Here is a 23,394-nt window from a genome sequence, read left to right on the forward strand (position 1 = left end):
AAGAAAGAAAGAAAGAAAGAAAGAAAGAAAGAAAGAAAGAAAGAAAGGAAGGAGGGAAGGAAGGAAGGAAGGAAGGAAGGAAGGAAGGAAGGAAGGAAGGAAGGAAGGAAGGAAGGAAGGAAGGAAGAAAGAAAAAGAGAAGGAAAAGAAAAAAGAAGAGATTAGAGAAAAGAAAAGAAATTGAACCAGGGTTTAGGTGCTCAGAGCCCTGCCTTCACCCCCTTCCCAACCAGTGAGAAAGTTCTTTCAAACCCAATAGCTTATTTTTTTCTATTAATAGAGCAATTCATTTATCAGTTATATGCAATCAGATTGAGAGGTAAGGAAAATGAATTTGGTTTAAAATTCTAAAGCAGACACCAGCAATCCAAAAGGAAGAGGAATCCAAACTGTAGGACAGTCCCATTTATTTTTCAAAGACCACGTTTATACGTTCTGATCAAATAGCACAACCACCTATATGGCCTCATCGCACCATCAGCTGCATTTACCTTTGGCACCTTTCACCCCTTGGTCTCCGAAGAAGCCAGGCCGACCATCCTCTCCTGGTTCCCCCTTGCTGCCAGGGCGTCCCTCTGGGCCAGGCTTTCCTCTCTCCCCTGGAAAACCGGGGAAGCCAGGCAGCCCCTGGGGTCCTGATGAAATGAGAACATGAACTTTTAGAAAAACATTTCATTTTATTTTTTGAAGATTTTATTTATTTATTTATGACAGAGAGAGAGAGAGAGAGAGAGAGAGAGAGAGAGGCGGAGACACAGGCAGAGGGAGAAGAAACAGATTCCCTGCAGGAAGTGTGATGTGGGACTCCATCCCAGGACCCCAAGATCACACCCTGAGCTAAAGGCAGGTGCTCAACCACTGAGCCACCCAGGTGTCCCTAGAAAGACATTTTAAAAGCCAGCATACTTCCTAACTCTGGGTTCCTTGTCATCGGCTGGGGCTGCGCCCTCCCATGGACCTCAGCTTCTGCACTGAAGGTGGACAACCGCTGTCAGCCCCGCTGCATGCAATGGCTGTACTCGCCTACTCAGGTTTCCACCCCCTAGGGCTGACGTGGAAGCCTTTATGTTTCTGAGTCCTGATCTCCTAATGCTTCAAGAGATCAGAAGCCAGGGACGTGGGGCTCATCCAAAGTGGAAGTACACTAGCCCTGACCCAAGACTTCACCGGCTCTACCCAGTGTGTTGAGCAGAAGTGTTCATGGGTTCTGTGGACTCAACACCCCACCACCTTTTCCCATTTACCTACACCAAAAACATTCTGCCCTGGAAATGACAATATAGAGGATAAGAAGAAAGGAGATGTCACTAAGGGATGGACAGTATCAGGCTGATATAACAGTAAATTCAATAGTAGGAGCATATGCAATAGCCTTCACTTGGCAGTGGATTTCAAGCTTACCAAATAGGGGTGAAATAATAGAAAAGCACTACCCACCCTTCGGGCCTGGAAGACCAGGCAGCCCATCATCCCCTAAGGGGCCTGGGACTCCTGGGAATCCTAGGGGTCCCTCTGCCCCTGGCCGTCCAGGGACTCCAGGGAGGCCTTTCATTCCAGCTGGACCCGGAGGCCCCACATCCCCTCGCTGTCCTTTCCAACCTGGGGCACCTGCGACAAACCACAGTGACAACATACGATAAATGGCCTCACACGCGCGGACAGGTAGAAAAAGTTCACGATCGCTTAAATTGTGTATCTGTGCCCACGAAGCAACATCCATCAGCTAAAACCATAGTGGCAACTCTCCCTCAGGCTCAGAACCTATTTTTCTGGCTGCTATAAATGGAAAGGGAGATTACTTGAGTGAATATTTCCCGATGGAGAGATACACGAGTGCTATAAAGAGCATTTAAAAAATGGAAAATGGAGAAGGGTGAGGGGCAAAAACATCATTTTGTATTCACTCTTGAAACTAGTAGAAGAAAGCTTTCCAGGTGTTTCCTGAAGTTCTGGCCAAGCGAACTTGGTCAGGTTGTTCACCGGAGAGAACTGCAGAAATCACAGCCACATCATCTAGTTTTTTTTTTTTTCATCATCTAGTTTTTATTGGTGCTAGAAATAAAGCTGTAGTGGCAGGGTCTGCCCCAGTCTCATTATGATCCATTCAGAGGGCACTTTCCTGCCATTTGGATAAATGCAATAGGATTTAAATAACAGGTGACAAACCAAATGGTGACATGGAGATCCTACGGCAATAGCCCTCTGGCACCCTGTGTGGAGATGTACCTCTTCCTGGGTCTCTCGAGCCTCTGTGTGTCTCGTGTCTTGCTGCATGTGCCAAAAATACAAGTGTCCTGGCCACTCTGTACCTGACTTCTCAAGGTCACAACCTTGGCAGCTGATACAGCTCCTCCCCCAGCATAAAGCATAAAGAGCGAGCTGTCCTGCAGGTGGCTCTAAAGCAGCAGTTCCCCAGGCTGGGTGCCCCTCTCAGATACTGCTCCCCACTGCGTGGAATGCAACATCCATCGAGCCCATGTCTGTGCCCCATGAGGTGAGGGGGACAAGGGGAAATGACACAAAGCACCAGGAAGCTCATGCTACTTGTCATTCTGTGGAGTAAAGTCCTGTGTCTCTGCCCCAGGAGTCTCAGTCCTGCTGGTGGGTAAGAGCAGCAGGCGAGCCTGCTCCTTCCTAAGTGGGGTCAGGTCCCAGACTCTTCCCAGGGCTTGATGTGTGCTGGCACTTACCTGGACTCCCCGGGGCCCCAGGGAGCCCCGGTTGCCCTGGTATCCCTGGAGCGCCTCTTTTGCAGGAATGGCCAGGTGGACCCGGGATACCTTGAAACCCAGCACTTCCCTCTCTGCCTCTGGGACCTTTGAGACCTGGGGATCCAGGCTTGCCGGCTGGCCCTGAAATGACACAATGCACCTGTGACTCCCAGGGCCTGAAACACTAGAGTCAGCCTGCCACAAAGAGTGTATGCATTATCAGTACCAGCAACCGACGTTTGATCCTGGCTCAGGGCTCAAATGAGTAAAGTCTTCCTTTTTTCTTTAAAGATTTTTATTTATTTATTTGAGAGAGAGAGAGAGAGAGAGATTGAGCATAGGCAGGGGAAGGGGCAGAGGAAGAGGGAGAAGCAGGATCCCAGCTGAGCAGGAAGCCCAATGTGGGGGCTCGATCCCAGGACCCTGGGTTCATGACCTGAGCCAAAGGCAGCCACTTAACTGACTGAGCGATCCAAGAGCCCCTCTCAAAGGATTTTCTTAATCCAGATGGCAGTAAGCTCCAAATGAATGGGAAAACCATGCATTAGTAATAGAGTTATTTGATAAAGTTACACAGACAATAAAGAAGTTGCTTAGGCAAATGTAAAAAACAGGCAGTTCTTCTTGATTTTAATTAACCTCTGACATCGTGGTAGATGGGCTTTACACCAAATCTCCACAATGCTTACACATCCAGTTTGCACTGAATGGATGTGCTTTTTGTAAGCTGCTTCATCACTTGAACTCTTAAATTTCTATTTATTGGAAAAGCAGCGTCATAATTTTCAGGAAAAGATAAAATCAATCCCCCACCTCCCCATGCCCTAAACTAAAAATCTATTTTACTGTTCCACGTTTTCATTGTACTTCTGCTCGTACGTTTACATTTTTAAAGTAGTAACCACAGCACACCATCGTTGGATTATTTCACATTGCATGTTAATCTGCAAAGGTTTTCAATTTTGTTGTAATCTTTATAAAGGTGATTTTAGTTGCTAATCGCTGAATGGCACTCCTTGGAGAGTGTGTGTGTGTGTGTGTGTGTGTGTGTGTGTGTGACTTTATTCCTATTTGTTCCTCTCTTATGGATGATACAGGATTATTTCATATTAATCCTCCTGTTCTACTGAACACTTCCCTTACATACATTGTCACAAGGGAGACAGTAGGATTCCTAACTCAAAATTATTTTCATTGACTCACATAATGTATTATCTCGCTTCTTTCCAACCAACTGGGATTTTGTACAGAGTAAGCTCACTCCCTGTGACACAGAACAGTGGCTTAGCCCCCTGCCCTCCGTTTGCCCTGTAGTATGATACTATTGTGGCTACCTAATACATACTGGCTCATCCCCTGTTAGAAAAGAACCAGAACAGTGTTTGTAAAAGTCTGGTCTGGGATCCACTCTTGGTCACCATCACCCGAGGGGCTGACGTTCAGACTGGACTGCTAGGAGCCACCCAGTTCTGATGTAATGAATCAAAATTCCTAAGACCAAGGCCCAGAGGATGATGATGATTTTTTTTTTTTAGAGATTTTATTTATTCACGACACACACACACACACACACATACACACAGAGAGAGAGAGAGAGAGAGAGGCAGAGACATAGGCAGAGAGAGAGAAGCAGGCTCCTCCCAGGGAGCCCAATGCAGAACCCGATTCCAGGACCCCGGGATCATGACCTGAGCTGGAGGCAGGCGAGCCACCCAGGTGCACCGAGGATGATGATTTTAAGGACCCTGACCCAAGATTATTTTTAAGTACATGAAAGACTTCTGCTGCAGATCCTGAAGAATCCTAGTGATTCTGGAAACAAATGGAAGCCTGGGCCAGGATCATCTCCCCATCTTTCTCGCCCGCTACCCCTGCTGGAATGAAAATCCCTCCATCCTATCACCTGTCCAAGTAACACAGCTTGTGTGCTAGGGCCCAGCCCTGATGATGTTCACATCATCGCACACTGCTCTACGCCCCCCACCCCATCCCAGAACTGCCCTGCTCTTACAGACTGTCCTCCCTCAATGTGGCATTGCCAGTGGGCAGGTGACCCCGGTCCCGGGTCCTGGGGCATTTAGAGCACAAACATGCCATCCTGAGTCTAAAGCAGGTGGATACCCAGTAGCTGCCGAACCAAACTGAATTGACTGAGCCATGGATTTGAAAGCAATCGGTAAAATGCAAAGGCAACGCTGAGGATGCAGGTTACTTGAAATGTGACCAGTGCTCACTTATGAGGGAAGAAGATGTTTAGAGGGCAGATTCTGCATTCTACATTTCTAAGGCTAGATAGTCTAAATACTCTTCAATATTTAGCTGTGTTCCAGGGCTGAGCCAGCTTTGGGGACCACAGGGACAGCGCAGCCCCTCATACCTGCAAACCCTGGACGTCCTGAATCACCTCTGTGTCCTTTGGACCCTGGCACTCCGGAAGGACCTCTCTTTCCTGGGGGGCCTGGGAGGCCATAGGCAATGTCTCCCATCATTCCTTTCTGACCATTTGCTCCACGAGAACCAGGAAAGCCTGGCGGCCCAAGAAGGGAGGACCCCTTTTCACCTTCAAAACCCGGATCTCCCATGTCACCACGAAAACCTGTTGAAACAAATTGATTAAACTGTTAAATGTACACATAGAGAACCAATACAAATGTAAGACTACTACTTTGATAAAAGCACCTTTTTTAAAAATACAGGGGTATTAACTAAAATTAAGAATAACCTAATAGGCAACGTTGCTTTGCCACCTTGTGTAGGAAAATACATTGTGATTTTGTATTTCCTAGAAGCCAATGTTTCCCTAATTGCTTTCATTCACTGGCAGTCTGTCTGGACTGAACAGTTTCTACCAAACAATAGGCCAATAATAGCCTGTAACTCATGCTTCAGGTGGAAGGAGCCCCGAGAACTTACAAAATTATCAGAACCTAAAAGTTATCAAAACATAGGTAAGAGCTTAATGTTTCAAGAAAAGACACCTCACTCCATTACATAGGGATCCCTGGACCACCTGCTTACTAAGGTCATCGAGTTTTGGAGTTATATACACATTCTCAAATGAAGAACACTGATTTACCGGGTGGACCGGGTATCTCTGACATTCCTGGTTTGCCACGCTGACCTTTTGGCCCATCCAAGCACCTCAACCCTGGAGTGCCTTGAGGACCTGGAAATCCCTTTGGTCCTAAACAATGACAACAAAACACAGACTCCATAAAACACAAATCAAATGAGAACAAAATAAGGTGGATTAAAAAGAATCTGTGCTGTCTTTTTCAGAGTATTTCTACTTTACGTAACTGTTGCCTCGCCTGGTTTACATAATCAATCTGTGAATCATGTGCTCCACACAATCATGTGTTTCAAAGACAGCAATTGTGTTAATGTACTTTCTCAGAAGCCATTCTGTAAAGGATTCTCCCTAAAAGCCTTTGAGACGTGTACCACCACTCGGATGAATCTTTTGGTGCCTTCCCATGCTCTGTCTCAACACAAATATTTGAACACAGCCCCTCCTTGTAGAAGGGGGGGAAGGCATGCAGCTTGTGGCCTGCTGAGAAAGCCCCGGGTTAAAGACCAAAATCTATTTCCCTACACCTTACTGTATTTGCCCTCAAATGAAGTATAGGCAAGAAGCACCTGCAAAAGGAATCAAGATTTCTTTCTTTCTTTCTTTTTTTTTTTTTAACTTTCTGCGATTTTCTACTGGAAGTTCTCTGAGTTAAAATAGCTTTAAAGGAGGTACAACTGCCAACATAAAGTCTGAGTGTTCATGTCCCTTGAGGCTCAGAAAGCAGAATAGAGTAAAACTTACAATCGGTAAAGCAAATTATCATTTTTCACTCTTGGGACATGGGAAAAGAAAGAAGGTACAGTTTTAAAATTCTCAAAAGGTAGATATTTCTACAGATGTGTAATCAAATCAAGGTAAATTTTGTTGCACAGAGATATATAGAAACAAAAACCCAAAAAACTTCTCCACCTAGGGTATGCCCAAACCAGTAAACTTGAGCCCCAATGTGACTTACCACAAATGTTGTTTTCCCACAGTCCCTCAAAACCTGATGATAATTTTAGAAGTATCCTCACTAGCTGCCAGATTAACTACTGGTTCATCATCTTACCAGTTTTATTTACTCTGGGGAATATATAAAACAGCAATTTCCCATTGATCCTACCTGGAGGTCCATCAAAACCTGGGGGCCCCGGCCTCCCAGGGTAGGTGACGTTACAAGAAATTGTATCACCTGGAATGAAAAAACAACAAAACTGGCATTCATTCAACCAATAGCCTCACATAATATGAATTTCAATGATAACTCAATAAAGATGTTTTCTTCATAGAGTATATGTGGAATTTTAGGGGAAAAGAAGAATCCCAAGTACTGTGAGACCATTTGAACTGCCTTTATTATGATTTTCTAAAAAAAATATGTCCTGAAAGCTGAGCTTCAACTGTCAGACTGCTATAGATACTAGGGAAATAAGAAGAATTCCAAGAAGTATTAGTTTTAATAACCTAAAAAAAATAACGTATTGACAGGCCCAATGATATTCAATACAATGGAGTCAGAAGACCTGGTTAAGTCATGAAGGAGGAGCGATATTGAACAGTTAGCTCAGAGGACTGGACACCTGGAGTGTCCAACTGTTCAGTCCAGTGTGGGAGGCTGCAGGGATGAGGACACTCGATGATCTGTTAATGCCAGATGCCACTTCCTGAGGGCCTGCCATGGGTCTGGGGCTTCACGTGTATTGTCGCTTGGTTTTTCTAATGACTCTGCAGTGTGGTCAATGTCATCCCCCATTTTCACTGGTGAAGACAGGAAGACTCCAAAAACCTGTGCCCCTCAGTTCCCTCCTCCCCCTTTAAAAGGGAATGTTTCTCTTTTATAACAGAACTAATGGATTACAATGTCATCAAAAACATATCAACTGAATAAAAAATAATGTTAGATTTTGATGGGTCCAGAACCATAATCTTAAACCTTAGTGAGGACCAGATTATTGATTATTGCTATGTGGTCAAAGCAGGAACCAAAGATACTATCTCATTTTAACACCTCACAATTCATAATGTAGCCCGAGGCGTAGGCACATATTATAAAAGGAAAAAAAAAATCTTGAATAAATCTTTCTCCAGCCCTTTCAAAGTTTTCAGCTCAAACTCAAAGCAAGTCACTTTATTTGTTTAAATTCAGATAACTGTCAAATATATTTGAAATCCCTTCTCTTTTTTTTCTTCTAGAATGCTTACAAATGGATTTTCAAGGACAATCATGTGTTTTTCAAATGAAATACTAGCGTTTTTATTAAGATACACCACACTGTCTCAAAAGACTGTAAACAAATAGATATTTTGAATATGTATGTAAATTTAATACGGACTGCAGGAGTTGGTACTGAGAAATGAATGGAAGGCAATTTTGGTATGCCAGACAAATAAACAGCAACAAAGACATTTTAGTATTTTAAGAATTTGTTTTAAATATTGATTGTGCTGTAATGCTTTTATTTGTTTGACAACATTCAAGGTCTGAAGAGCAGCTAGAAGGAATTTTATTGAACGGTTCTGCTGTAGCTATGATAGCTTTGCCTAGAAGAGAGGATCACTTTAGCTTCCATGCTTTCCCTTGTCATTCTGTAACACAAAACATTCAAAATTACCTTTCTGGCCCTTCAAGCCCCCGAAGCCCCTCTCGCCAGGGCGGCCTGGAGCTCCTGGTTGTCCTCTCTCTCCTGGTGGACCAGGAAATCCCAGACCTGGTTGTCCCCTGGGTCCTGTTCTGCCTGGGGGCCCCGGTGGTCCAGGAGACCCTTTAGCACCTGGGGCTGCATCCTCATGACCCCCCTGGGAATGGGTGCATCATGAGTCAGTTACAATCATTACAAGTTCATGAGTTCAAAGCAGTCATTGTCATAAGCTATAGAAACACATGGAAAAACCTTATAATTCCAGTAGACAGTTACTCAATAGCAAACCTAATTTTAAATGATTAATTCAGATTCTTGTTCATATTCTAACTAAATATTTACAAACATATATATGCTATGGGGGGGGTTAGGCCTCAAATAGAGAAAGCCATGTGTGTGTTATGTGTTGAATACGGAATTAAGAAATCTTACATGAGAACAGCTCTCTAATATCAAAATAATAAAATACAGAAATATGTAAATTGAGAGAGGTAGGAGGCTTACAAATTAAACAAATAGGCTCGGATGTATTTGATATTGTTGCCCTTCTTGTTGTTATTCTTATGAGAAGATACAGGGATAGACTCAATCCCCTCCACATCTTCTCCTGCTTAAGATTTTGACCTTTGGTTAACTGTCTAGTTTGGTTCGTCTGGCAACTTCATACAAACTGGATGTCGAGTACATAACAAGGCAACATTGTTTATGGTAAAACCAATCCCTGGCTGCAAACCATGCATCTGGTCCGGAAAGCTAGGAAGATCTTTACGGAGCCCTTGTTGGGGGGCGTCTCTCGAGTGGTGGTCGACCCTTTCTTGCTTGCCACTTCCCCTATGTACCTCTTCACCCGAGGAACAGACCAACAGTCATTATCAGGACCCGTGTTCTATCCTCCGCCCTACAGAGTTAACTGAACAGGCCTGAGGTCATTGGGGGCTTTGTAGATACGAGGGCCCCAGAAACAGATAAATACCATGAGAATGATACAAAGGCCAAAAACAGGACAGGAAGTCTTGGCATGACTAAACTTCCAACTGCAATTATTCTACACCATTTTTTTAAAAGATTTTATTTATTTATTCATGAGAGACAGAGAGAGAGAGAGACAGAGACAGAGGCAGAGGAAGAAGCAGACTCCATGCAGGGAGCCCGATGTGGGACTCGATCCCAGGCCTCCAGGATCATGCCCTGGGCTGAAGGCAGGGGCTAAACCACTGAGCCACCCAGGGATCCCCCTACAGCATTTATAATAACCATCTTTTTGTGGCAATCAACCAAAGATGGCTCTGATTACAGCACATTGGCAGTTCACTGCATTGTAGTTTTAAATGAGAAAGGAAAAACAGAGGCTTTATAACCATATAAGAAAATGAAATTCTGTAGTCAAAGAAGAATTATACATACCGGGAGGCCTGGATCCCCCTTTTTTCCAGGAAGTCCATCCCGACCATGTTGTCCCTGTTGTCCTGGAAATCCTGGGAGCCCATCAGGACCTCTTTCTCCTTTTTTCCCTGGGAACAAAGTCCAAAAGATATTCCAGCCCTTCTCAGCAGTGGGTGAAGTAGGAGGAAACACAGGACAAAGAGAAAAATGATGACCTTGCCTCTGTGTGGGCTGGTAGAGACTCCTCTGAGTGTCTCAGTTGACTAACGTCACACAAAGACAACCATGCAAAAGTCAGAGGGGAGAATGACAATTGCCAAGCCCACTGACTCTCTTATTTTGGAAGCTCTCCTTTCCTCATTCTGACAGGGAGGTTGTGTGTGGAGGCACCGATCACAACAGCATCTGCCCCTGCCTGTGTGGTGCCAAATATGGAACTCCATCCCCTGGCGATGGTGAACAGGGGAGCAGCCCATGGTTGTGCACTTCCCCCAGGCTAGTCCAATTCTTCCTAAAATGTTTTTCAAGCTGGAGCTGAGAAGGTAGAGCTTGCCTTCTTTCTGTAAGAACTTGGAGCTTCTGGTAGGAGGGGCAGTATATCCACAGCCCAGGAAAGCTAGTGTTGGGGAGAAATGCAGATGGTACCAAGAAAGATACAAGATGCAGAAGGAATCTTCTGGATCCAGCTATCCCAGTGCAAACCCTACATCTAATACTTCCAATTTTGTTTGGGTGAGTCATTAAATTTCTCTAAAACTACTTCAAGCTGGGTTTCTATCACGACCAAAGTAGTCTTGATTAATACAGGATGCTATAAGGCACTGAAAACAGAGTAGCCAAGTCAAGTCGGTCTTGTGTCAAACCCAAGTTCACAATAATAAGGACTTGAATATGGTTTTTATGTTTTCAAATAAGAGACAGAGGATTTGAGGCCCAACAAGAAATGTGAACAGCAAGGAATATTTTTTAAGCAATCTCAACAATACTGTATCTTGTTATAGAATTGATCTGCAAGGGAAATGAATGCAAGAGGATGGTTCATGTATCATTCATTAAATGGCAGGGCTCACCTTTCACTCTTGATACAACCCTGTCGCCCTTTTCTCCTTTGCTGCCAGGTGGTCCTGAGGCACCATGTTTTCCCTTGGTGAAAAATAAGAGGAAAAAATCAGTTTAATTTTGATGGGTCAAAAGTTATTCATGTACATCTAATCTCTCAGTTCTTTCCTTCTAAATCACCTGTTCTCGATTCTGGTTTGGTACTCTTAGTATCAATCTCTTCCTTGCCTTCTAAGTGGCTCCTACTTTATAAAACTGAGGCTCTTGACCTGCATTTAAAAGCTTGCAGAATCTGGATAAGGTCTGTATCAAATTCAACAGAAATATCTATCAATATCAATTTCCTGGTTTTGGTAATGTGCTATGGTTATGTATGTTATGATGGGGGAAGCTGGATGAAGGGTTATGATTGTTCAACCTCTTTAAGTCATAAAATAAAACATATCTCAAAATAAAAATTTATAACAACAATTTCTAACCGTCTTGGGCATTTTAATGCAGAATGAAAAGGAAAGAGGAGGTGCCATTAAAGCTGAAGGCAGAGGTTTAGGGACAAGAGTGTGATATGAGGGAAGTTGTGAGAAAGAGGAGGGAAAATAAGAACCTTTCTTATAACTTATGTATTTCCTCTATATAGCAAGTAAACAGATAATTTTGACCAATGGACTCATCATCTTTTGACCTCAACATTGCTCTGAGACTCAATGTTTGGGTCATGGTTTTATAAGCATTATGTATTATTGAATATTAAGCCATGTCAGAAATCTGGAAACCTACCATCGGTATATGAGAGTGGCCAAGCATCATAGTAAATACAGCTACACTATACGTAGCTTAAGGTTACTTATTCGGTGATCTTGAAAATCAAGAAACACAGACAAGGATTTTTTTTAAGATTTTATTTATTTATGAGAGACATAGAGAGAGAGGCAGAGACAGGCAGAGGGAGAAGCAGGCTCCATGCAGGGATTCCGATGTGGGACTCGATCCCGGGTCTCCAGGATCACGCCCTGGGCCGAAGGCAGGCTCTAAACCACTGAGCCACCCAGGGATCCCCCACAGACAAGAATTTAGTCAGAAGTGAAAATGACTGAGCTAACCATTCTTTTCTCCCACAGATGCCACTTGGTCTTATTTTCACACAATCTTGCAACATGCTCATGCAAGCTTAATTACCTTTCTTAACTGGCACTTTATAGGCAGTTCACTGCTAAGAGAAGAAGGTGCCAGTAGAGATAAGCATAATGGCAGGATTAAGCAATAAGAAAGAAGAAGTCAAAACTGTTCACAAGAGGCTTAAAAACCCAAATGGCAAAAATGCTTGGGAGTCATTTGTTGTAGAGAAAAAACAGTTCCACACACCCACTCAAGACCCCGAGGAGGATCACTGTAGTATAACATTCTGCGTAATGATGTTTAAGAGACACCAAAAAGGTGGGTGGAATAAATTTCTGAATAGAATAAGATTAGACAGAAAAGGAACTTTAAAAATTGTAAAGTACTAATATAGGTTGAATGTTGCTTGCTGTTGAATTTTTCCTGTCCTGACAAAAGGACAGAGCCAAAGTACATGAGACACAGTAGTTAGTCCAAGAGGCAGATGATGATAACGTCCTTCTGATGGATAAACTATCAACACATAAAATCATTCACTGAGCATGTGAACTATTTCCTTTCCTGAAAGACAATGTCAGTAGAATGAAGCCAGGGACCAGCTTCTGAGAGAGGAGGTGTCTGGGGAAGTGAGAGCATCTACAATGATCAACTGTGGTTACTCTGTGCTCTTTTCTTGTATCCATTCTTCTTCCTCACCACTTTCCTTCCAGGGTGCCCCAAAGTACGGACCTAATCTCCAACTATGACCACACTGTGATGAATTTAATGTAGAGAAGTCATATGGAGGGAATCACACACAGAAAAATACCATCAGAAATATAATCTGCCCGAAGAGGTAAGCCTTAGAGCAACTGAATTACATAGAGCTCAGCTAGGGCAACCCTGGACGAACTAGTAATTCACACACAAAGATGTTAGCCCTGAGAAGCAACTCAACAGGAAGCCACAAAAATACTTTAGAATCAGTATAATCTTCATTAAGAAGATTAAGTAGAAACATGAAAAAATGACTATGCTATAAGCCTGAATTTAAAAAGCAGACCATAAAATGCAAAATACTTAACAGCTGTCACCATGTTCATTCAACACACACGCATTAAAGAATTAGCTTCTTGCCAGGTAGACTTTGCGAGTGTGCTTTGCACGTGTGTCAAAAGTAGTACATGGACAGCCAGATTGTCACTCTCACTTAAGGCTCTCAGACTGGAGCCTTGTTTTCATGGCATTTCCTGGGGACGATGGAAAGGAGCACATACATAGGGGAAGCTGGTTAGGCTCCAGGTCACCCCAGGATTGAGGCTCTTCAGTAAAGACGGGACAAGTGGGCTGTGTCCCACCTCCAGAGGAGTGCCCGTAGGACCCTCTGAGCAGCCAAGTAGCTGAAAGGTTGTTCCTCAACTTGAGTCACTTGTAATGGTGAGTGAAGGCAAACCATTTCAAAATAAATCCATCTGCTCTGTGGCATGAGATATCACATAAACCCTGACAAAGCCAATATTTGTACCTCCAGCTTGGATCTCTCATCTGAATCCCGTACTTGAATATTATCTCACCACCTATTCAACATCTCAACTTGCTGGTTTAACAGGCCTCTCATATTTAAGATGTACCCACCAAGACTGCTTTCTTTTTTTTTTTAAGATTTTATTTATTTATTCATGAGAGACAGAGAGAGAGAGAGAGAGAGAGAGAGAGAGAGAGGCAGAGACACAGGCAGAGGGAGAAGCAGGCTCCATGCAGAGAGCCCGACGTGGGACTCGATCCTGGGTCTCCAGGATCACACCCTAGGCTGAAGGCAGCACTAAACCTCTGAACCACCGGGGCTGCCCCCAAGACTGCTTTCTTCCCCACTCTCCACACCTACTCCTCATATTGTCTTCCCTATTTGGGTTTCATCCTTAACTTTTCTTCTTCTAAGATCCCATGTCCAACCTAAAAGCCCATCTGTTAGCACTGTCCACAAAACATCTCAAGAAGATGACCACTTCTCGTCATTCCCAGCACCAACACGTTAATCTGTCTTCCATTACATTTCACCAGGATTACTGTAATCATCACCCAGCTCATCTCCCTACTTCTTCTCTTGTCTCCTGTGATCTGTTCTTACCAGAGCTACCTGAGTGATCCATTCGAAGCTAACATTAGATTATGTCTCTCTCTTAAGGCTTTCCACTGGCTATTCCACGTCACCCAGAGTAAAAGGTCAAATCCCACCCACCTACCAAATCCCATGCTCTGCAACTCATCCTAACCTCCAGCCACTTCTTTGACTTCATCTCCTCCAGCTCTGACCCTCAAGCCACACTAGATGGTGATGGCCTTTATCATCATCAGCCATATGCACTCATATTTTTGTTACATAGAATGTGTTCATCCAACTCCTTGGAGTCCCCAGGAGGGCAGAGACTGTGCTCTGCTCTTTACTGTATCCCCAGCACTGAGAACAGCACCTGGAACATAGCAGGTGCTCAATAAATTTTAGTTTGATGAATGAATGAATAAATGATGATTTTTTGATCATTAATATATGCATAGGCTCAAACATAAAATCTATATCATACTATACATTAAAAAGTGGTACAATTGAATTTTATCTCTATCTGTCTCTTTCAACTATAAAGATTGTTACTGGTAAGAGCTACTCACTGGTGATCCTGGAGATCCTTCAGCACCAGGAGGGCCTGGGTGACCTTTCTCTCCAATCCACCCAGGGAGCCCCAAGTCTCCCTTACTACCCTGCCTTCCAGGAAGTCCTGGAGGGCCTGGTGGGCCCATGGGACCAGGCTCACAGGCACAGAGCCCCGCATTTCCTAGACAGAGGATAAAAGGCAGCTTTGTCATATTTCCTTCATAAAATCCCAAAAAGCCTTTACTAAATAAAACCAATAATGCAAATAAGAATAGAAGGGTCTCATGTACGTAGTTTTTATCACACACAACTATTAATGTGTGATTTGGGGCCTGGGGCACTGTGTAGGGGTACCTAGGCATGGTCTGTTGGGGGGCAGATATACCATTTCTAGACAAAGGGGATGTTTTGGGTCTTTAAAAAATCCATCTTAACAAACTCTAGGGGGAAAAGCTGACATGCAATTCTACCAAAGAAATTTTTTAAAATGAAACATCTTATTTTTAAAAGTATGAAAGTCTTTTATTTCTTTTCCTGAAGAAACAGGAAGAAAATTGGGTTGGAGCATAAACTCTAAACAAATAAATAAACAAAATAATATGTGAAAAAGGATTATTGACTGCATTGCATATTATAATTGATAATTCCCTACAATGCATTTTCTAACATTGGGACTTTTAATCTAAAAAAATATGGCTTTAGGATAATCAAAATCAGCTGTGTTTATGCTCTCATACCCACCTATCCCAAATGGTCAAAAAGGCATGAAACAACTTTTAAGGTGGAGAAACATATGGCCAGAGGCATTTGATGAGTCTGGGAAATATGGACCCACAAAGAGAAAATGAAATAAAAGATCCATACTATCGTATCTCTGCTTTTTCAAGGAATAAAAAGGATCTCATGAGAAGGATCTCATGAAAAGAAGTCACCACTCTGAGACAAATTTCCCATCAGGGAAATGTTTTCTTTAGACTCTCAGATACAAGGACTTGACTTTTGGTAAGTTCTAATCACCTCATAAGCACCGCATAATGAAGAGGAGTGCTCATAGGCGTATAACACATCGAAGTGAAAGGCCCCACTGCCCACTTCATAAATGCCCCCAAGCCCCCATGTGCTGCTGTCTCCTGGAAATTCCACCTTTGATGCATACTTGCCTTTTTCTCCTTTCGAGCCTCTTCTTCCTGGAGGACCCATTTTGCCTTTTATCCCTTGTGGTCCAGGATGCCCAACACTACAATAGATAACTTCACAGTAGGGAGGGGGGAGATGAGAGAATCACAGTTTTTGTGACTGTCTTCTACAGAACAAGTGCAAGTGTCTCCTGTACTTCCATTTTCCCCTCAAGCCCACCTTTTTTCCATTCCTTTCCTATGACTCTTTCTCTCTAAGAACATATATATACAAACAGACCATACAAGTGTCACAGCATATTTCTGCTGCTACAACCACTGATAAAGCCATCCTACTCTCAACCCCAATTTAGAGGTTGCAGAGCAAGGCAACAGACAACAGAACTACCAAACCAAACAATCCAACTACACAAACAAAATAACTGTATGGCAAGGATCTTTTGTTCCTCCAGTTATGAATAATTACCAAATTAAGAAAGCATAAAGCATAGCTCATAAAAGCACAAATTCAGAGACATCTGATAAAAGGTGACATAAAACACATAGAATAAATTCCTTATTCTCTCCAAATCCCAGTAAAATAGCAAACAATAAAGGAATATTATAAAAATGGGTAAGCCCACAGGACAATGAAAAACAGAAAGAGAACAACAGCAAAAAAAAAAAAAAAATGAAAGAACCTAACAGACTGTGAAAAGCAGGCTGTGCAGAAAGGCAGCAAAGAACACAATTTGCATTAGAAATCTCTCCCAGAATTTAGGATTTTTTTTTTTTAAAGAGAGAGAAAGAGAGCAGGGGAGGCTTTGGCAGAGAGAGAGGGAGAGAGGATCTTAAGCAGGCTCCATGCCCTGCACAGAGCCTGACGCGGCTCGATCTCAGGACCTTGAGATCATTATCTGAGCTGAAATCAAGAGGATGCTTAACTGACTGAGCCCCACCAGGCCTCCAGGAATTGGTACCTTGAAGTAGAATAACAGTAGTGCCCCAATCAGGATGACCGGTTAAAGAAACAGTTCAATCCTAAGATCTCCTTCTGGAAAATTACAACAGTAACTATGACCTCTCAGAATTGGAGGTAACAGACAATGTAGCAAGAAGAAAACTTTGAAATAAACTTTATAGTTTAAAAAGTAGATGAAGGCATTTCATTCTTAAAACATGAATAGACGGCTACAAAAGAAAACAGTAAAAACAGAATAGCAACAACAATACCCTTAGAAATTAAAAAAATATATTATGAAAGCAGAAATTGAAAAATTCTGGAGCAGAGTTGTGAGATGGAGTTGGGGGAATCTACCAGAAAGTGTGAACAGAAAGATAAAAAGGTGAAGAAGAATAAAGATGAGAGAGACATGGGGAGTGGATTCTCTAACAGGTAAATATAGAGTCCAGAAGGAGAAAACAGGGGAAAATGAAGGAGAAAGTATCTTCAGAGAAACATTTCAAGTAATTTTTCCAGAAATGGAGGATTTGTGTTGGCTTGAACGTGCTCACTGAGTGCCCACCAATAAATGCAAATGTGTACACAGAGAGGCAAGCCTTTGTGAAATTTAAGGGTATTGGGGAAAAGAAGAAAAATTTCCATGAGCTCTTAGAGCAGAGCTTTGCAGCTTTTAGAGTGTGGCCCCCACTCAGCAGGTGGTCTGTGTGTCTCCCTCTGTTCCTCCTCTTGCTCATGAGCGTGCTTTCTCTCTCTCAAATAAATAAATAAATAAATAATAAATAAATAAATAAATCTTTTAAAAAAATGCAACCTGACCTAATCTGAACAGGTTAAAAAGCTCCAGGAGAGATTTATTCAAAGAGATATTATTGATAACATATTTAATGAGTTAGAATGGAGATTTATACAATTCTAGACAGTTTGAGATTGAATTAGCAAGAAGTTATATTGAAAACCAAGCAAACACACAAAGAAAACAAGATAATTATTAACAAAATATTTTGCTAGAAAAGTAATAATGTATATTATTATATGGCCGAACTGATGAATAACTCTTATGTAACCATTCATTGTAAATAATGAATATTTAATCAAAATAAAGATAATAACTAGAATGAATGGGTTTTGGGAGTGGAACATGCGCATATGTGCAGTGGGGTGGGAAAGAGAGCTCATTTCATCTTCTATGGAGGGAAGTCAAAAGATGAGGCTCAAACTCAAGAATGAAAAAACAGTGGGGTGCCTGGGTGGCTCAGTCGGTTAAGGGACTCTTAACTTCATCTCAGGTCATGGTCTCAGGGTCATGAGACTGAGCCCTGTGTCAGGTCCACACTGGGTGCAGGGTCTGCTTAGGACTCTCTGTCTCTCCCTTTAACCCCCTACCCCCCTCATTCGCTCACCCTCTAAAAAAAAATAAAAAAGAATTAAGAAATAGCAATACAAGTACATTGCAGGTCACTAGAAAGGCAAATAGCAGAAAATCCAACTACTTGTGTGAAAATCTCCCCTGGGGAGGAAGGAGTAGAAGGATTGCCTGGTATGGCAAATCTTCACAACAGGCTTCATAGAACTGTTTGATTCTCAAGTTGAGTCCCTCTATAACTCTGATAAAAATTAAAACTACATTTAAAAAATAAAAATATTAATTTACAAAATTCCATAATTCACACTTAAATTCTCAACCAAATATTTTCATATGCTTTAGCTGATGTGATATCCAACATCAGTCTACATTTTTTGTATTATTGATAATACTAACTTGGCTCATGAAATATTCAATAATTAAAAAAATGTTTAGAAAGTCATATTTTCCACATGACACTGTAATTATCACATGCAACATAAATGCCAATAAACATGAATAAAGAGCATTTTACCATCTGATCCTGGGGGTCCTTGCAGCCCTGGTGCTCCGGGCAACCCAGGAGGTCCCGGTTTCCCTGGTTTTCCTGGACTTAAATCCGCTCTCCCTGGGATACCAGCTGCCCCTGGAAATCCTGGATGACCAGGAAATCCTCTTGGTCCAGGGGGTCCCATCATGCCTCCAAGAGAAATTGAGAATGAAAACCACATATATATCTCTCAGAATAAACTTTCATTTAGAAGAAACAAAAGTCAGTACATTCTTCCTTAGGCTGTAAATATTTTTATTTATTTATTTATTTATTTATTTATTTATTTATTTATTTATTTATTTATTTTAATTTATTTATGATAGTCACAGAGAGAGAGAGAGAGGCGCAGAGACACAGGCAGAGGGAGAAGCAGGCTCCATGCACCAGGAGCCCGACGTGGGATTCGATCCCGGGTCTCCAGGATCGCGCCCTGGGCCAAAGGCAGGCGCCAAACCGCTGCGCCACCCAGGGATCCCGGCTGTAAGTATTTTTAAAAGAAAAAGAAATGTACTTCAAAATTAACTTAATAGTGCAGCCATCAAAATACCTCACTTTCTTTGAAATTAGCATACAAATGGAAACCGGTTTGAGGAATCAGATTTTCTTACTTTTTCTCTATCATTTAGGGTTATGGGGGGGGGGATACGTATTATTTGATTAAAAATATTATTTTCAATCTCTCCACTTTAATAATTTGGTTAATCTGAATGAGTAAGTTAGCACATGTAGTGAATAAAAATATGGACTCTTAGGTCATCTATGTGAGACATAACATACCAAATCTTTCATAGCAAGTCAGGTGGTGGGAAGGCCAAGAGGTGCTGGATTTGAACCCGACCTCTCTCTCTCCAGCCACATGTACTTAAAGTAAGCTACTGAACTTTTTAAATCATCTATATCTACCTCAGAAGCTTGTTATGAAGATTAAATAAAATAATTCATGCAAGGACCTTATACAATATCTGGTCATTGCACATACTCAATGAATGCAGAGATAAATAGATGTTCAGTGTGTTGTGAGGTCGCAGTGAGTCAAAACTGAATCCTGCTTTCCCTTGACGCTCTCCTAGCAAGAGGTAACGTGTTCCTTTCCCCTTGAGGGTGACAGCCTTTTGTGATTGTTGGACTAATGAAGTACAGCAGGAGTGACGTTATAGATATAAGACCCTGGGAATAGGTCATTAAAGATGATTCAGCTTCTGCCTTGTGAGCTGAAATGCTTGGGATTGGAGTTCTGAGCCACCAGGGAAGCAATATCATGGCTCTGAGGCCACCATGTTATAAGGAAGCCTAAAGAATGACAGAACCTGACAGAGAGGCCACGGGCCTATATGAAACATAGAAGACAGAGGTGCCCAGCCAGTCCTCATGTTCTGGTTTCAGCCATTACATGGCTGCCATCGTAGGAACATCTCTATCTAGAATTGCTCAGCTTAGGCCTTCCTGAACTCTTGAACCACAGAGTGAGGGGTAATATGCTTACTGTTGTTCTAAGCCAGTAAGTTTTGGGTGATTTGTTCAGCAATAGACAACTGAAACCTCGTCAGTAATCAGTAAGTAGCACGCTAGCTAAATTAACAGCGTTCGTTATTGTGTGCCTACGTGCTGGGGCTTCCCATATACTTTCAAATATTATGCTTACTCCTCCAACAATCTCACAAAGTTTATACCTTATAGATAAGGCACAGACAGTGTAAGCCGAATATGAGTAATAACAATAGCTAACATAGCTAATGGTATTCTAAGAATGGTATACATATAACCTCTTTCAACCCTAATGAGAATTGCACTCTGAAAATGGGAAAACTGAAGCACAGAGAGGTTTAGTAAATGCCTAAGACCACACAGCTTGTATGTAGTAGAACGTGGAACATTTTTAGTCCACAGTGTGAATACATAACTATTTCCATATACTATATTAAGTGGCAGGGCTGGGATTCAGTCACAGGTATCTAACTCTAAATCCCTGCTTATTGCATGGTAAATACTTTAGATGGTTATAAAATAAGATATGTAAAATAAAGGCTATAGACTTTGGTGTACTTAAATGAAATGTGCTCCTGTGGATTTGGCTGCCTTCTTGTCTTCGTGTCATTCCTAAGACCTGTTTCCAAACCTCTACAGTCATTGGATGGACCTCAATACCACCTAGTGTCTTGTCCCCGTGCCATGGAAAATCCTCAACCACCTTCCAATGGGGAAAATGGGTTGTAGTGTATGGCATATAGCAGCCCTGACCACCCACGAAATCAATTAAGTTGTGGCCAGCATTAAAGATTTTATTTTTTTTCAAAAGAAAAAAGTAGCAAAGAAAACAGAGCACAAAAAAAAAAAAAAAAAGAAAAAAGAAAACAGAGTACATCATACACAAAAAGGCATTATTTTGTGAAATTCATGTTCCTTTTCTTTTTGTTTTTGAAATATGTGTTTCAATCATATGTATATGTGGATACACATGTGTGTTCAATGCAATGCAAATGCAATATAATATAAAATATATATTTTATAATGGATTGTAGTCAAGATTTGAAAGCCACTGGGTTGGGCAGCCCGGGTAGCTCAAAGGTTTAATGCTGCCTTTAGCCCAGGGCCTGATCCTGGAGACCCAGGATTGAGTCCCACGTTGGGCTCCCTGCATGGAGCCTGCTTCTCCCTCTGCCTCTTTCCTTCTCCCCCCCCCCCTCTCTCTGTTGCTCATGAATGAATGAACAAATAAATAATTAAATAAATAAACAAATAAATAAATATTAAAAAAAAAAAAAGAAAGCCACTGGGTTAATTCTTTTTAAAAATCTTGTGGAATGAAGAATCTTTCTGTTATATTTGCTATATTTGTCTGTTACATTTGTTATATTTGTTGTTTCTGTTATATTTGTTGTATTTTCAATCTGCTAGAGATATGTGTTGCTTGCTCACACTGAGTTTTTATTTCAATCTGCTGGAGCCACTATTTTATTATGAACAAGCTTCAAAAGGAGAAATCTAAGACCAGGGGCTAATGACTTCGGAGCAGCTGAGGACTCTCGACATGACTTATATAGTCCTGGGTCAGGTAAGCCAAGGCTACGGTATCTACAGATTAAATCAACCAAATGAAACAAAGCTTTGCCACCTTTGTGGTGGGTTATCAGATCCCACAAAGTGAAAGGCAAGATTTGTGAAATATTAAAGAATTTTGTCGTTAACAGATGAATCTCAGGAAACTTCTTACTCCTTCTCAGTAAATAGAACAAGAGACACAGACTGGATAAAATGGCATCTTTTCAAGTCTCTCTCCCTTCATGTTAAATCAGTTCTCCTGAGTTCACGGAATGCAAATACCCTCTACACATCTATTCCTAAGCTTACTTGGTCCTATTAACCAGCACAGCACTTGAAGGAGTTTAAAGTCCTCTATCAATAGGATTCTTTCCCAGGTTCTTCCTCAACTCTTACCATGGCTCTAAGGTGTTTTTGGTTGGTTGGTTGGTTGGTTTTTGGAAGGGATACAGATTTTTTTTGGCGGGGGTGGGGAATGAGGACTGTTGCTTTGGTTTTGGTTTTTTAACTAAGGCTGAGTCTCATTTTATTTTTTTTAATTTTTTAAGTAATAACATTTTTAAATTCATGATTTGTATTTCCACCTTTTACGTAGAAGAGGAACTCAATTTTAATGTACAAAAGTTGACAGGGAGAGTCTTCCAAGAGGGTTGTAACACCTGAAAAAACACTCTACCCCTGGCACTGATTTCCAAATCTTCACTGCCTGTGACAATCTTGTAGGATGCCCCTGAGATAACACATATACCCCACCACCCCCCCTGAGATGCTGACTGAATATTTCTGAGGTGCAGCAGAGGAACCTGGATTTCTTCCAAGGAAGCCATGAATTGGTTTGAGTTCAGTGGTTCTGAAGCTCAGCTGTCCATTAGAAAAAAAAAGGCGGGGGGTGCTTTTATAATAGCAGATGCCTAGGTCCACGTCCCAGAAAGCCCAACATTCCTGGTCTAGGGGGCGGGATGGCCATTAGTTTTTCTGAAACACTCCTGGTTGATCTAGTATCAGCTAGAGGTGAGGGTGAGGCTGTCAGAAACCTCACACACAAAAGCCAGTGGAGTGTCCTACCTGCACAGTCTTCCCCTGGTGGACCTGGGGGACCAGGGGGACCAGGTGGTCCAACGGACCCCATTTCTCCATAGTGGCCAGGGCGCCCCGGATCCCCTGGAGGGCCTGCCCAAAACAACAGCACATGTCAGTGTGATAAATGCATACATACATTTTAAAATTCACACACAATTACTTCTTGTGAGGCTTGGTGGAGCACCACTAGGGGACCATTCTTGCAATTTCTCACCACATTTAAAAATGCAGTATCTTAGATTAGAACCCCTTCAGCTGTCCCTGCTCTGCAGACCCATGAACTTGGAGCAGCACTGTCTTTCTCAGTGATATGGGTCACTTTTTTCTGGAGGGCAGCATCTTGGTAGGTCTTAGTCAAATGGTTTAGCAATTAAAAAAAAAAAAAAGCTTTTGGAAAGGTGACATAATACACATTTCTGCATACTAAAATAACATTGAGAGTCTTCTGCCAATAGAGATGATTCAGATGCACCTGTCTACCTGCACTTATAAATTATATATCCTTTCTAAAATTAATATATTTAGCATACCAAGTATGCAAACTGCACATATACTGGGCCAGACTCTCCTGGCAGGGCCACCCAAGTCCCATCTCCTAATAATTTATGGAGGAAGCAAACTGAACACAAACCTTTGAGTGGAACAGATGGAGTTACCAGAACACCCGGTGGTCCTGGGTACCCACGGTCTCCAGGATCCCCCTGAAATC

General features: G+C 42.1%; 1 protein-coding gene across 4 annotated transcripts in view; it reads right to left on the bottom strand.

The window, feature by feature from the left end:
• COL4A4 (collagen type IV alpha 4 chain) overlaps positions 1-23,394 on the bottom strand; it is a 125,554-nt gene that overhangs the window by 42,967 nt on the left and 59,193 nt on the right. For all 4 annotated transcript variants that reach the window (XM_072796480.1, XM_072796478.1, XM_072796479.1 and 1 more), the window contains 14 exons: positions 23,317-23,386; positions 22,671-22,775; positions 18,549-18,713; positions 15,753-15,842; positions 14,610-14,773; positions 10,859-10,931; positions 9,810-9,916; positions 8,379-8,562; positions 6,890-6,958; positions 5,788-5,895; positions 5,089-5,307; positions 2,691-2,852; positions 1,438-1,608; positions 492-635 (listed from right to left, as the gene is read on the bottom strand). In XM_072796480.1, coding sequence (XP_072652581.1) covers positions 492-635; positions 1,438-1,608; positions 2,691-2,852; positions 5,089-5,307; positions 5,788-5,895; positions 6,890-6,958; positions 8,379-8,562; positions 9,810-9,916; positions 10,859-10,931; positions 14,610-14,773; positions 15,753-15,842; positions 18,549-18,713; positions 22,671-22,775; positions 23,317-23,386 — 1,831 coding nt within the window. The remainder of the gene's footprint in view (positions 1-491; positions 636-1,437; positions 1,609-2,690; positions 2,853-5,088; positions 5,308-5,787; positions 5,896-6,889; positions 6,959-8,378; positions 8,563-9,809; positions 9,917-10,858; positions 10,932-14,609; positions 14,774-15,752; positions 15,843-18,548; positions 18,714-22,670; positions 22,776-23,316; positions 23,387-23,394) is intronic.

The sequence above is a fragment of the Canis lupus genome, chromosome 24, assembly GCF_048164855.1.
Source record: "Canis lupus baileyi chromosome 24, mCanLup2.hap1, whole genome shotgun sequence".
NCBI lineage: Eukaryota > Metazoa > Chordata > Mammalia > Carnivora > Canidae > Canis > Canis lupus.